Below are 16,263 nucleotides of genomic sequence, written 5' to 3'. Positions count from 1 at the left end.
AGCCACCGAGCAGCGGCAGGCCGCAGCAGCCGCGGCAGCCGGACCCGAGCAGTGGGAGAGCGCGGCGTCCCCTCCTCCGCCCGCGACACATATATCGCCAATTATCTGCCATGGCAAGATAATCGTGAACAGCCATTGATAAAAACACTTGTTTCATGATCATATTCATCTTGCCATGTCAACAGGCTGTCAATCATCCAATAAATAAGCAAAATGCTCGTTTATTGGACAAATTGATCTGTGTAAACTCGTGCTGCCGAGAATTATGGCAGCCTATGGGCACTGAGTGATCTAGTATAGATCTAGTATAGATCGCTCAGTGCGTGTCGTTTACTTTGGTCTGCCCATGTAAATAGGCATTTAAATGACTGACAATCAATAAATTATTGAGTAGTGGTTGTAAAAGCATATAAAATATAAATACTAATTATAAACTGAAATACAGCATATTCTATGTAAGATCTACTTAGATTTTATTAGCAAAAAACCCACAGTTTTACATATAAATAACTTTATTTATAAAGCAACAGATTATTCTGTAAATTCTTACCACAATTGTAAAAAGATGACAATTCTTAGGAAAACAAGCTGAAAACATTATAGTCATTGAAGGAAAAGGGGGTACACAAAGCATATTTATATGATATAGGTGTCTGATCCACTTTAGGGAACTTTGGAGATGGGAGGTTGGGATGGTTGTAAATTCAACTAAATCCAACTAAACGTTAAACCACCTTTTATCCACTTTCTACTGTAGGTCAAGAAATCAAAGTTTTCACATCTCCATTGTTTGGTTACAAGTCGACCATTTCATTCAAGGCTGTTTATGTCCTGGATGGAAAACACAGTATTAAATGAATCTCCTCTCAGTCACTGTCATATTTCAGAAACTTGCTCATGTGCTGAAAAAAGATTTTCCTGACAAAATGGGTTGACGAGAACCATTCCACTGTTTCGATAATCTCCATTGGCTGGAGAACGTGGTTGTGAGAGATGGTCCTGTAGGATTGAAAATGGAGACATCATTATGAAAAGTTGAATGTACCTCAACAGCTTACAAAAATGATCTATTCCCTTCTCTTCTCCTAAAAATATTGTTATACTCCATGTTATTGGAGAACAGAGGATAAAATCATAGACTTGGTTAGACTTGTGCGTACATGTAAGCTAAGCAGTCAGACTCAATGTCAAGCAGCAGCGGCATAAGCAAATAAGATGTTAGGTACAGTGGGAAAAAAGTATTTTGTCAGCCACCAATTGTGCAAGGTCTCCCACTTAAAAAGATGAGAGAGGCCTGAAATTGAAATCATAGGTAGACCACAACTATAAGAGACAAAATGAAAAAACAAATCCAGAAAATTACCTTTTCTGATGTGACAAGATTGTTTTTGCAAATTATGGTGGAAAATAAGTATTTAGTCATCTAAACACATGCAGAATTTCTGGCTCTCACAGACCTGTAACTTCTTCTTTAAGAGGCTCCTGTAGTAATGGCACCTGTTTGACGTTATTATCAGTATAAAAGACACCTTTCTACAACCTCAAACAGTCACACTCCAAACTCCACTATGGTGAAGACCAAAGAGCTGTCGAAGGACAGAGAAACAAAATTATAACCCTGCTGAGAAAACTGAATCTGCAATAGGCAAGCAGCTTGGTGTGATGAAATCAACTGTGGGAGCAATAATAAGAGAATGGAAGACATACAAGACCACTGATAATCTCCCTCGATCTAAGGCTCCATGCAAGATCTCACCCCGTGTGGCCAAAATGATCACAAGAACGGTGAGCAAAAATCCCAGAACCAAGGGGGGGGACCTAGTGAATGACCTGCATAAAGCTGGGACCACCATTACAAAGACTACCCTCAGTAACACACAACGCCACCAGGGACTCAGATCCTGCAGTGCCAGATGTGCCCCCCCCCTGCTTAAGCCAGTACATGTCCGGGCCCATCTGAATTTTGCTAGAGAGCATTTGAATTATCCAAAAGAGTATTGGGAGAATGTCATGTGGTCTGATAAAACCAAAGTAGAACTGTTTGTAGAAACACAACTCTTAAGGGTGTTTTACACGCTGCGACATTGCTACCGATATATTGTCCAGGTCAAGTCGATAGTGACGCACATCCGGCACTGGTGGCGGCATTGCAGCGTGTGACACTAAGGAACGATGATCAACGATCGCAAAATCGGTCAAAAACGGTGATCGTTGACACGTCGCTCCTTTCCTTAATATCGCTGCTGCCACAGGTACGATGTTGTTCGTCGTTCCTGCAGCATCACACATCGCTATGTGTGACACCACAGACACGACGAACATCTCCTTACCTGTGTCCACCGGCAATGCGGAAGGAAGGAGGTGGACAGGATGTTACGTTCATCTCCGCCCCTCCGCTTATATTGGTCGGCCGCTTAGTGACGTTGCGGTGACGCCGAACACACCTTCCCCTTGAGGGAGGGATTGTTCGGCGGTCACAGCGACGTCGCTGCACAGATATGTGCGTGTGATGCTGCCGTAGCGATAATGTTCGCTACGGCAGCGATCACCAAATGTCGCACATACTACGGGGCGGGTGCTATCGCGCTCGACATTGCTAGCAATCGCTAGCGATGTCGCAGCATGTAAAGCACCCTATACTGTAGAACACCATACTTACTGTGAAGCATGGGGGTGGCAATATCATGCTTTGGGGCTGTTTCTCTGCAAAGGGACCAGGACGAGTGATCCGTGTGCATGAAAAAATGAATGGGGTCATGTATTGTGAGATTTTGAGTGCAAACCTCCTTCCATCAGCATTGAAGATGAAACATGGCTGGGTCTTTCAGCATGATAATGATCCCAAGCACGCCACCAGGTCAACGAAGGAGTGGCTTTGTAAAAAGCATATGAAGGTCCTCGAGTGGCCTAGCCAGTCTCCATATCTCAACCCCATAGAAAATCTTTGGAGGGAGTTGAAAGTCCGTGTTGCCCAGTATAATGCCTATAATATCACTGCTCTAGAGGAGATGTGCATGGAAGAATGGGCAACATACCACCAACAGTGTGTACCAACCTTGTGAAGACTTACAGAAAACGTTTGACCTCTGTTATTGCCAACAAAGGATATATAACAAAATATTGAGATGAACTTTTGTTATTGACCAAATACTTATTTTCCACCATAATTTGCAAAAAAAATCTTGCCAAATCAGACACGGTCATTTTCTGGATTTGTTTTCTCATTTTTACTCTCATAGTTATGGTTTACCTATGATGTAAATTAGGGTACTTTCACACTTGCATTGTGTCTCATCCGCCAGGTCCGTTGCTGCGTCGAAACTACGCATCCGTCAATTTCTGTGTTGCTAACGGACCCAACGGATGAGTTATTTCGCAGGAATCCGTCAGCGGCACTACCGCCCCCATCATCACCACACACACGCAGGCACTATCGCCCCCATCATCACCGCACACAGGCACTACCACCCCCATCATCACCACACACACGCAGGCACTACTGCCCCCATCATCACCACACACACAGGCACTACCGCCCCCATCATCACCGCATACATGCAGGAACTACCGCCCCCATCATCACCGCACACACCGACACTACAGCCCCCATTATCACCGCATACACGCAGGCACTACTGCCCCCATCATCACCGCACACACAGGCACTACCGCCCCATCATCACCGCATACACGCAGGCACTACCGCCCCCATCATCACCGCACATACCGACACTACAGCCCCCATCATCATCGCATACCCGCAGGCACTACCACCCCCATCTTCACCGCACACATGCAGGCACTGCCACCCCCATCATCACCGCACACACCGGCAATACAGCCCCCATCATCACCGCACTCACCGGCACTACAGACCCCATCCACACTGCACACACGAGGGGGTGAGAGGGGTGGGAGAGACCAGGAGTGATTTTAAATTATTTAGATCATTCTGCTGGACATGCTGAGCATGCTCAGTAGAACGTGATGGAGTCCGTCAGCGGAATCCGCCACCATAGACAATCAGTAGACAACGCCAAGGTGCGTTGTTTTAATGACACCAAAAACGCTACATGTAGCATTCCCTCCACTCGGCGCTGAGTCAAAATAACGACTCAGCGTCGGCCAGCAGATGCAATGCAGACACTTGCGTCACAGTGCGTCGTCAATATAAGTCTATGGAGAATAGTGCAGGCCGTTAACGGACTGCGCTATTTTCCATAGCGGCGGATTGCGCTGAACGCAAGTGTGAAAGCAGCCTTACAGGCCTCTCTCATCTTTTTAAGTGGGAGAACTTGTACAATTGGTGGCTGACTAAATACTTTTTTTACCCACTGTATGTGCACACCTTATGTATTTGCTGCATTAAAAATTTGTTTCTTGCAAGGAAAAATGCTGCATAAAAAACTTTTGTTTTTACCACATTTTTGCATGCATTTTTGATGTGTTTTTTTCCCCATGCATTAGAGTGGGTGAAAAACGCTGCAAAAACACTGAAAGAAATAACTGTGGTGGATTTAAAATTGCTGGAAAAAAAATAAGCAACATGTACATAAGATTTCAGAAACATTCTTCACTTTGTTGGGACAGTAAATTTCTCTTTAATGTAAAAAACAATTGAGTAGTCACAATTTGAAACGCCCTATCACAAGAGTTACTAATGGCAGATACTATATCAGCATTTGAAAAATGGCTAGATGGTTTTCTCATAACAAATGGTATTGTGGGTTATAAATAATTGTGTGATAGGTAATTGATGAAGAAAGTAATTAAAGCACTACTCCAGTATTTTTTTTATTGCACGGATGAAGTGGTGCATCTAATCTAAGTCCCCTGCCCCCTTTCCTATACTCACCCTCCTACATCTTCATCTGTTTCCAGCGTCACTCCGGTTGATCTCTGGCAGTTTGCGACCTGCCGGCTGCTCCAGTGTTTCATGGAGTGCTCTGAGGTGACTTTTCAATACAAGTCTATGAAAGCCTTGTTATGTCTCTCATCTTCCAGTCAGAAGTTACGGTCACAAGATGAGAGCGGAACCGGAGCGTCATTGAAAAAAGGTGAAAACGCCAGACGACTGGGGCAAAGACCTTAAATTAAAAGCATCATTCCAGTGCTAAAAAAAACCCCCCAACAATGGAGTTGTGCTTTAAGTAATAAGAGTAGGTCAGTTTACAGTTCCGAGCAGCTCCAGCAGGTGGCGCCTTTATTCCCTTTAATGCTGATATGAAGGAAAGGAGCCTTGAACGCCTGGCACAATCCTGAGCACACTTCTTGAGATGGAGGCGGCTGTGAAGGGAGAGAAGGTTGAACCTTTCATCTTCACGCTTACCTCTATGTCGCATATACTGTTAGCCATTCATAAGGACTGGACATATATATATCAAAGTAATGTATGGGCTTTGCTGTTTATTATTTTTAACCCTGCATTCAGCTGATTAAACGTCATTTATTTTTTACAACACATTGTGTTTATTTACCATTGCAATAAACATGTTGTAACTAGTGTTGAGCGAGTAGTTGACTATTCGTACTGGCTAGGCTGTTAGCGAGTACTGTCCGCTACTCGCATATTCGTTACGAGTAGCAGGCACAATTGAAGTCAATGGGAAATACTCGCTAAGTAGCGAGTAACCCGAAAGCTATACTTTTCGTGCCAGTAACGAATAGTACGGCTTTTGGGTTACTCGCTAATATTTCCCATTGACTTAAATTGCGCCCGCTACTCGTAACGAATATGCGAGTAGCAGACAGTACTCGCTAACAGCATAGAAAATACGAACAGTTAACTACTCGCTCAACACTAGTTGTAACCTGTGAAAGGCGGTCCTATCCAGAGCATTACCTCTGATGTCTCCAGAGACTGGATCTCTCGTGGTAACTCCACCGCATGCTTGTTGAAATAGTCCATTGTAATTGCATTATTCCAGTAACTTAAATTATTCTCGGGGTTAGAAGCCTTCTTCTTCCGTCTCATACAGCACACAGTCAATAAGACAGCTGGAAACGAAGCATAACAGAATGGTTACAGGTTGTCTATTGGCAAAGTTTATAATCTTAAAAGTCTTTTTCCACAACTATACTTTAGGATAGGTGATCAATACTAATGGACTCAATGTGGGGCACCGCATGTAAGCAGTTCTTGAAGCGGCTGCTGTCGGTACTGCAGATAAGTGTGTACTCTAATAATAATAATGTCCGATCCACATTACCTGGCAGTACATTGTGACAGAGCGGTGTTTTCTGATTCCAACACTGTTTAGATCAGGCTGCTGTTGAGGCTGCAAACAGCTGATAAATGGGGGTGCTGGGTGTTGGAATTCCAGCGTTGATCAGGCCCTTTGGGTGCACCAAATTTATCAGTTACTTGTACTGGATGATAAATTTGGCACATCTTGTTTTTTTTTTTTTGGTGCACATGAAACAAGGGGGTCTTGTAGGTAAAAATGTCAATTTTAAGTCCTAGGGAGAAACCTAAGAGATAGACACCAGAAAAATCAACAAACTAGAGCATGCTGGGCTTTGAAAATAATAATAATAATAATAATAATAAAACTGAGAAGCTCTAAAACAACAAACACAAGAACACCTCTGAAAAATGCTGTGTATGTAGCGCAGCATTAATGAGAGCCTGATTGCAGGCAGGTAACACAACAATACATCAGAGAAAACACTTTGAAATGCCGGTCCAGGACAATAGGGAAAGACCTGACTAGTTGGATGTAATCCCTGATGGCTTCTCTCTGCCATGCTTCAGTTGATTGACAGGTCATCTGTGCACATCGGGAGAGATCTGTCAATCAATTGTAGTAGGGCAGGGAAAAGCCGGCCGGAAGTATAATCAGACTAGTCAGTTCTTTCCCTAATGTCCTCAACCAGCTTTTCAAACTATGTTATCTCTGAAACACGGCGGCATTTCAAAGAAAGACATAACTGGCTGAAATTGCACAGCCATATGTTGATTTATGGGTTGGATGGTCTCAATCTAGTGACAGGTTCCCTTTAATATCACCTCCCACATTTTAAAAGGATTTTCCATTTTTAAAAAATTAAAAAATTGGATCCCAAACACTTTTATATACGTAGCATAACAAAGTGAGTAGGTACTCATTCTCACCCGATCCAGTGCCGGCTCCACTCTGCTGCTATGGTCTAAGGGGCACTTTGCACACTACGACATCGCAAGCCGATGCTGCGATGCAGTGCGCGATAGTCCCCGCCCCCATCGCAGCTGCAATATCATGGTGATAGCTGCCGTAGGGAACATTATCGCTACGGCAGCTTCACACGCACTTACCTTCCCTGCGACGTCGCTCTGGCTGGCGAGCCGCCTCCTTATTAAGGGGGCGGGTCGTGCGGCGTCACAGCGACGTCACAGGCAGGCGGCCAATAGAAGTGGAGGGGCGGAGATGAGCGGGACGTAAACATCCCGCCCACCTCCTTCCTTCCGCATAGGTGGCGTGAGACGAGGTGACGCAGGTAGGAGATGTTCCTCGCTCCTGTGGCTTCTCACACAGCGATGTGTGCTGCCGCAGGAACGAGGAACAACATCGTAACATCGGTATTTCCAAATTCATGGAAATGACCGAGGCTAAACCAATGATACGATTACGACGCTTTTTCGCTCATTAATCGTATCAAAAATGCTTTACACAATACGATATCGCCTGCGACGCCGGATGTGCGTCACTTTCAATTTGACCCCACCGACATCGCACCTGCGATGTCGTAGTGTGCAAAGTGCCCCTAAGTGTTTTGCTTGCAGCGGTAACAGCACCGGTGCAGTCAATCACAAATCTCGGTAGCTTGCTCAGCCTACATCGCAGAGTCACTGAGCTCGCAGCTTAAAGAACATTAATAATAGAAAAATGCTGGTAAACACTGATGTAAAAACATAAACACAAGAGTAATTCTGGCACTGACGCTATAAATTTCTTTTTTTTTTAAATCAGATCTTTTTTATTAAACAACTTAGGGGTACTTTGCATGCTGCGACATCGCAGACCGATGCTGCAATGCCGAGCGCGATAGTCCCCGCCCCCGTCGCAGCTGCGATATCCTTGTGATAGCTGCCGTAGCGAACATTATCGCTACGGCAGCTTCACATGGACTCGCCTGTCCTGGGACGTCGCTCTGGCTGGCGACCCGCCTCCTTATTAAGGGGGCGGGTCGTGCGGCGTCACAGCGACGTCACACGGCAGGTGGCCAATAGGAGCGGAGGGATGGAGATGAGCGGGATGTAAACATCTCGCCCACCTCCTTCCTTCCGCATATCCTACGGAAGCCGCGGTGACGCCGGTAGGAGATGTTCCTCGCTCCTACGACTTCACACACAGCGAAGTGTGCTGCCGCAGTAGCGAGGAACAACATCGGACCGTCGCGTCAGCGTAATTATGGATTATGCCGACGCTGCACCGATGATATGATTACAACGCTTTTGCGCTCGTTAATCGTATCATCGAACCTTCACACACTACGATGTCACATGCGATGCCGGAAGTATGTCATTTTCAATTTGACCCCACCGACATCGCACCTGCGATGTCGTAGTGTGCAAAGCCCGCCTAAGAATCAATACAGAGAAAATATATTGCATCTTATATAACTAGTAAAAGCGTACATTGGAAAAACATATGTTGTCTATAAATCAGGTTCTTTCTCTGTATATAAAAAAAAAAAAAAAAAAAGGATTCTTAGATCAGTTATATAAATTGAGCCTACAAACAACATGGCTCCACAGATAAACAAAAGTTTAAATTATGCAATAATACCTCAGTCTAATAGAAAAGTCTCCTCCATCAGCCGTGTCGCTCCGCATCATATTTCCATACCCACTTGCCTCTCTCTCCCTGTTTAATCATCAATCACACCCTTCCGGCCCCTCCCACAGCGCTGCTCAAAGTCCACTCTGCCACGTAAAACACTAGTTTTAACTTTTACTCCCCAAACGTTCCATTCACTGCAAGCACAACAGTAACTGGTCCAACATTGCATCCTGCACTAGTGCCCCAGAGGGGAGACCCGGCGACTCCATCCATGGCTGCCAGATTTTGTAAAGCTTTCTCAGTGTTTTTCTTTTTAAATAAACTCCCCTTTCCAATCTAATGACGTTATTTAATTTATTTTTAAGCTCTGATAACGTTGGTGGAGGAGGATCTAACCAATGGTATGCCAGTATCTTACTTGCTTGATACAGGATACGTGCTATTCCCAGGGCTGTTGGAGAGTCCGGGTCTACTCCTCCCTCCCACAGACTCAACAAACATAAACGAGGTGACGGCTGTATTGTGATATGATATATTTGGTCTATGAGTCCCAGGGTTTGTTTCCAGAAATCACCAATGTGTCCACACTCACACATAACATGCATCAAATGGGCATCATCCTGTCCACACCTAACACACTGTGCATTTGGTCTAAGTCCCATCCTGAATAATAGGCTGGGAGTTTTATATACCCTGTGGATGAGATATATTTGAGAAAGCCTTTGGCACTCAGAGACCGGACGCTATAAATTTCTATTGTTCCCAATCAGGGTTGGTGCCTCAAGATTGGAGGATTGCTGATGTGGTACCGATATTTAAGAAAGGTAAGAGGGTAGATCCAGGCAACTACCGTCCAGTAAGCCTGACATCAGTGGTATGCAAAGTTTTTGAGGGCATTTTAAGGGATGACATGCAAAAATATATTGCAGAAAATAATATAATAACTGACAGACAGCATGGATTCATGAAAGATAAGTCGTGTCTAACCAACCTGTTGGGGTTCTATGAGGGGGTAAGTGCAAACCTGGATATTGGTAATGCAGCTGATGTGATTTATTTGGACTTTGCAAAGGCATTTGATACTGTACCACATAATAGCCTTATACTAAAGCTCCAGAAGCAAGGGCTAGGGGAAACTATATGCAACTGGGTAAGGAATTGGCTAAAAGATAGGAAACAAAGAGTAGTCATAAATGGTACATTCTCTAAATGGGCTATAGTCAGCAGTGGGGTGCCGCAGGGATCTGTGCTAGGACCAATTCTTTTTAATCTCTTTACTATCAATCCCACCCACAAGGTCATTAATAAAGTGTCAGTCTTTGCTGATGACACCAAACTATGTAGGATATTAAAAACTGACCTTGATAGTACAATATGACAAAAAGATCTGGATAAGATGTCAGAATGGGCAGATACTTGGCAAATGAGATTTAATATTGATAAATGTAAAGTAAGTAAAGTAATGCACCTAGGACAGAGCAATCCTATAGCTGCGTATATATCAAATGGAAGTAAACTCGGGACTACAGAATAGGAGAAGGACTTGGGTATTCTCATTACAAATAAGCTGAGTAGCAGTACGCAATGTCAGGCAGAAGCTGCTAAAGCAAACAAGATTTTAGGGTGTATAAAAAGAGAGATTAGATCCCGTGATCCCAACGTATTGTTATAGAGATAAATCACTTGTAAGGCCACATCTGGAATATGGGGTCCAGTTTTGGGCTCCACATTTTAAAAAGTACATTCAGAAGTTAGAGTCAGTTCAAAGGCAGGTAACTAGACTACTACAAGGAATGGAAGGCCTCCCATATCATGACAGGTTGAAAAGTTAGATATGTTTAGCTTAGAAAAAAAGACGTCTCAGAGGAAATCTCATTTATATGTATAAATACATGTGTGGTCAATATAAAGGACTTGCACATGACTTATTTCTTCCAAAGACAGTACTAAGGACCAGGGGGCATACACTGCGAGTGGAAGAAAACCGATTCCAACAGCTAAATAGGAAAGGGTTCTTTACAGTTAGAGCAGTCAGATTGTGGAATACCGACCACAAGAGGTAGTAATGGCAGATACCATAACAGCTTTTAAAAAAGGGCTGGATGATTTCCTCAGTACACACAACATTGTTGGTTATAAGTGACTTAGTGACCAAATGTAGAATTGGAGAAGGAATGTTGAACTGGATGGACCTAGGTCTTTTTCAGCCTAAGTAACTATGTAACTATGTAACTATGGTGTAGAAATTGTGGCAATTGGTTGTTTTCTGGGAATAGAAGAAGGAAGATGGAGAAAATGTGTTCCTTTCTCTAGTAGAGGAGCAAAGCATGCAGAACATTATATTATTTTATTGGAGAGGAGAGAGCAATGTGTACGATCCAGGGGTGAATTTCTTGCGAACGGTATCCCATTCATGGGCTTGGCATTTAATATCTACGCCTAGTGCTTTTTCTTCACAGTGCCCATATGTATAGACTCTCTATAACAATACATCAAATAAAATACAGTACTAGTAAAGGCCAGTCCTTTACTCTACATTGGTCTTAGAGCTATTCTATTAGGGTCATATATTACACATTTGTCAAATGCGGTGCCCTATGTCCTAAACTGTCTTTCTCGCTAGTGCTATTGAAGCACCACTTCTCCGTAGAACCAATCATTAGTGCCAACTCCAGGGCAATCCTTTTATCTGTAGGTTTTGCTGACGTTTCCCCAGTCTGAATGCTTTGCACGTTGTCTGTTGTCTGACATCAGCAGAACTAATGAAATGAATGTGCTGCTGTGCATCTGACTCATAGGTTTCTATTATTTACTTCTGCCATTATTCTACATTTAATCAGGTTGCTATAGTTACAGTACAATCACCGTCCTTACCCTGTGTTCTTACAGTCATGAATTTTAATGTTGCATCTGGGGAAGTCAGAACAGTGATGCATGGAAAGCATCCGACAATATCCATAGAGTGATGGAGGTCTTCAAATGTAAGGATATAACACATTGAAGAATGTGCATAATAGGCACATCTAATTATTTATTGTATTACTATCATATATATGAAAGGTAAAACATCATTTATTTATACATCTTTTTTGTTTTTTTTACATATATATATACAGTACATCACAATAGGAAGTATATCCCTCACATATTTGCACATTTTTTATTATATCATTTCATGGGACAACTCAGAAGTCAGTGTTCAGCTGGTATAACAGTATAAATTTGGTGTGCCCTCTAAATAACTCACACAGTCATTAATATCAAAATTGCTGTCAACAAAAGTGAGTACACCCCATAGGTGAAAATGGCCAAATTGTGCCCAGAATGTGGCCACTATTATTTTCAAACGCTGCCTTAACTCTCTTGGGCATGGAGTTCCCTAGATCTTCACGGGTTTCAACTGGAATCCTCTTCCATCTTCCATGACAACATCACGGAGCTGGTGGATGTTAGAGACACTGAGCTCCTCCACCTTCCATTTGAGGATGCTCATAGATGCTCAATAGGGTTTTGGTCTGGAGACATGCTTATCCAGTCTAGCACCTTTACCCTCAGATTCTTTAGCAAGGCAGTGATCTTCTTGGAGGTTTTGGGGTCGTTATCATGTTTGAATACTGCCCTGCGACCCAGTTTCTGAAGAGAGGGGATCATGTTCTGCTTCAGTATATTATGGTACATGTTGGCTTTTATGGTTCCCTCAATAAACTGTAGTTCCCCACAGCCAGCAGCGCTCATGCAGCCCCAAACCACGACACTCCCACCACCATTCTTGACCGTAGGCAAGACACACTTGTCTTTGTACTCTTCACCTAGTAGCTCCCACACATGATTGACACTATTGAACCAAATAAATTTATTTCATCAGTCCACAAGACATGCTTCTAGTAATCCATGTCCTTTAACCTCTGCAGCACTGCTAGCAGCACTCATACAACCTCTGACTATGACTGAGCACGTGCATTCATCTTCTTTGGTTGTCCATGGTGAGGCCTGTGGTGAGTGCAACGTGTCTTGTTGAACCACTGTATGGTATTGGCCACCATGCTGTATCTCAGTTTCAGGGTGTTGGCAATCTTCTTATAGCCTAGGTCATCTTTACGTAAAGCAACAATTGTTTTTTTTTCAGATCCTCATAGAATTTTTTGCTATAGCCTATGAAGTGTCATGTAGAACTTGAAGTAACCAGTATGAGAGCGTGTGTGAGTGATAACACCAAATTTACCACACCTGCTCCCCATTCACACCTAAGACCTTGTAACACTAACGAGTCACATGACACTGGGGAGGAAAATGGCTAATTGGGCTCAATTTGGACATTTTCACTTAGGGGTGTGCTCACTTTTGTTGTCAGCGATTTAGACATTAATGGCTGGTTATTGATAGGGCACACCAAATTTACACTGTTATACAATCTGCACACTGACTACTTTACATTGTATCAAAGTGTCATAACTTGTGTTGTCCCATGAAAATATATAATAAAAAAGTTACAAAAATGGGAGGGTGTGTACTCACTTTTGTGGTATACTATCTATCTATATATCTATCAATAGGAACGTTTTTTTCCCCATTTAGAAAAAAAAATATGCATTTTTGGTGTTGATGTAAATAAAAAACATTTCTAGGTTGTTTTTTGCAATTCTGCCAAACTTTGAGTTTTTCTTTTTACCATTTTCAATGACATTTCATGGTAAAATCTACAGAGTCTTTCCAAAGTTTAACACATCCCTTAGAACCCTACAAGCCCTCATACAGCTATATCAAAGGAATTTGGTGATAAATAAGCTTTTCCATCATGGTGGTGCACCATGTCAAAAGGCGAAAGTGATAACTAAGCAACTCAGTGAGCAAAACATTGAAATGTTGGGTCCACGGCCAGGAAACTCCCTAAATTTCAATCTCATTGAGAACCTATGATCAATCGTCAAAAAGTAGGTGGATAAATAAAAAAACACAGAAATTGTGAACCTGCAAGTGTGGCGCCCCTGAGGCTTCAGTCGCCACAGGTTATTGCATCTGTCTTAAGGTGCAGTACTTATCCCGTGTAAGAAAAGGTTAACCACTGGTGGTCAGAGCTTACACAACATCCTGTGTTCATAACTTACACAGCACAGCCAGCCAGCAGTTACAGAACACAGGTGGTCACCATAGCAATGGGTTTTTCCCGGGCAGGGTGAGTCATTAGGAAGGTGGAGGCTAACTAAGGAAGTTACAGAACACACAGAAAATCACTTCAGATCAGACTGAGTCACAGGAGAAGGAACAAGTCACTGAGGGGTGTGCTAATAAGCTCTCCTCAGAAAGACCGCCCGGATTGAGTGCTTCAAAGCTATCCCGGGGAAGGAGAGAAAGAGAGTGCCAGGACATCATGGACTCATAGGACCACGGCAGTGGAGGGGCATGCTTCAGAGCTACCTCCATTAGGACTGGGCAGACTGGAAAGGACCGGGCAGACTGGGGGAAACAAGAGATGACCGGGTGGAGCTGGTGAGACAGAGGAGCAACTCGGTAGCCGGAGGGTGAGCCCCCAACAACCCCTTCAGGGTGCAGAGCCCTAGAGTAAAACATACTCCATATTTGACTAGCAGAATCTGCAGGGAAGGAGGATTTCATGTCCCATTGCCCACCACCACAGAGATCCTGGGGCACAGCAGCATATAGAGACAGGAGTCAAGACCATGGTCGGGCCCATAATTGTTTTTCACTGGCTGCCTGCGGTAACTAAAGCCAAGGACACCAAGGTCCCCAAGTAGCTTCAAACCACGGGGATCCACACTACAACATGCAAGGAGGAAGGTCTCACACGCTCCATAACACCGGTGGTGACCTCAGATTCATCCAGGATCGCCTGGGGCCCAGCACGGCAGTGACTGGTACCCTGAGGGCAGCATTCTAAGGACTGCGAGTAAAAGACCTGGACCAGCAATTGCTGCCTCAGCCTCTTATTACTGGCGCTGTTGCCCCGTGCTTCGGCGCCAACGGCCCTTCCCCCCGTCACTACCGTCCTCCCTTGGGCTCACACCACCTGTGGGGAGCTGGACTATCTGAGCTGCGGTAACATCAGCCCCGGAGGAGAGCAACATCTCGCAGCGGCAGCTAATCTCTGACCACGCACCACAGGTGGCGCTACAAAGCAAAAACCCCCATCCCCCTTGCACCCTCTTTTCATGTAGCCGACGGAGCCACAGAACCGGGTCAGGCCAGTCACAGCAACACCAAAATACCACTGGCCCGGTGACGGGTAGTAGCCCTGCAGGCCCCGTGGGGCGCTACACAAGCACGGACTAGACAGGAATGGGTTGTCATCATCAAGACATGACCCAGAAGCTGGTCCAGTATGTGAGGGCAAATTGCAGATGTCTTGAAAAATAAGGATCAACACTGTAAATATTGAATCCATGCCAATAAAAGTGTAAAAAATTTTGAAAGGCCGATAACTGTACTTCAGTACCCATAGAAACAGCTGCCTAAGGCCTCTTTCACACGTCAGTATGGTACGAATGATGCCGTTTTTATGCGTACTGGAATCACTGACATACGTAGACCCATTAAAATCAATGGGACTGTGAACACATCAGTGAGTTTTCACGGATCATGTGTCCATGTGGCGCACACACATGTCCGTGTGTTCCGCATAGAGACAAGTTTGTTTTCCTCTGGCAGCACTGATGTCACACGGACAACACTATGGTGTGACATCAGTATGACATCAGGTGTGACCACACATGTCTGTGAAATAAAATGAATTTCTATACTCACCTGTCTCCAGCGCTGCTGTCACTTGTTTCAGGGCCTGCTCATTATGCTCACTGCATGGTCAATGCACTGTGGACCCGGAAGCAAGTGTGTCCATAGCGCCAAAGACATCAGCACCAGGGACAGCAGTGCTGGGGACAGGTGAGTAAAAAGTTCCTGATCTCTGTGTGCTATCTAAGATAGCACACGGAGAACACACGTGTGCCAAAATCATGGCACATTGAGAGACATACCACCTTCAACATGGCCATGAAAAACGTGTTTTTCACTGACATGTGAAAGAGGCCTAAGATGCAGTGTGTGCATGTGTATGTAACATTCAGTTTATGTAATATGAACTGTGTATATAACATGAAGTTTGTGTGTAACATCCAGTGCGTCTGTGTAACATGAATTGTGTGTGTAACGTGCAGTATGTTTAACATGCAGTGTGTGTATGTATGTGTAATATCGTGTGTATCATACAGTGTGTGTAACATAATGTTTGTGTGTAACATGCAGTGTGTGTATGTGTAATGTAGTGTCTATCATACAGTGTGTGTGTAACATGCTGTTTGTGTGTAACATGCAGTGTGTATGTATGTATAATGTAGAGTATATAATACAGTGTGTGTATGTGTGTGTAACATGCAGTGTGTATATGTATGTGTAATGTAGTGTGTATCATACAGTGTGTATATATGTATGTAACATGCAGTGTGTGGTATGCAGGGTGTGTGTGTGTGTGTATGTGAAATTCTGTGTA

At 43.9% G+C, this 16,263-nt stretch overlaps 1 protein-coding gene across 2 annotated transcripts in view; it reads right to left on the bottom strand.

Annotated features, from left to right (window-relative positions):
- Positions 1–494: 494 nt before the first annotated feature.
- Positions 495–16,263, bottom strand: part of TMEM108 (transmembrane protein 108) — a 238,814-nt gene continuing 223,045 nt past the window's right edge. For both annotated transcript variants that reach the window (XM_075316629.1, XM_075316630.1), the window contains exons 5-6: positions 5,843–5,997; positions 495–999 (exon numbers count right to left, since the gene is read on the bottom strand). In XM_075316629.1, the coding sequence (XP_075172744.1) occupies positions 877–999; positions 5,843–5,997 (278 nt within the window). In that variant the 3' untranslated portion in view covers positions 495–876. The remainder of the gene's footprint in view (positions 1,000–5,842; positions 5,998–16,263) is intronic.

Source organism: Anomaloglossus baeobatrachus, chromosome 6, assembly GCF_048569485.1.
Source record: "Anomaloglossus baeobatrachus isolate aAnoBae1 chromosome 6, aAnoBae1.hap1, whole genome shotgun sequence".
Classification (NCBI taxonomy): Eukaryota; Metazoa; Chordata; class Amphibia; order Anura; family Aromobatidae; genus Anomaloglossus; species Anomaloglossus baeobatrachus.
The sequence above is the reverse complement of the archived record's forward strand: the minus strand, read 5'-3'. Positions and strand labels throughout refer to the sequence as shown.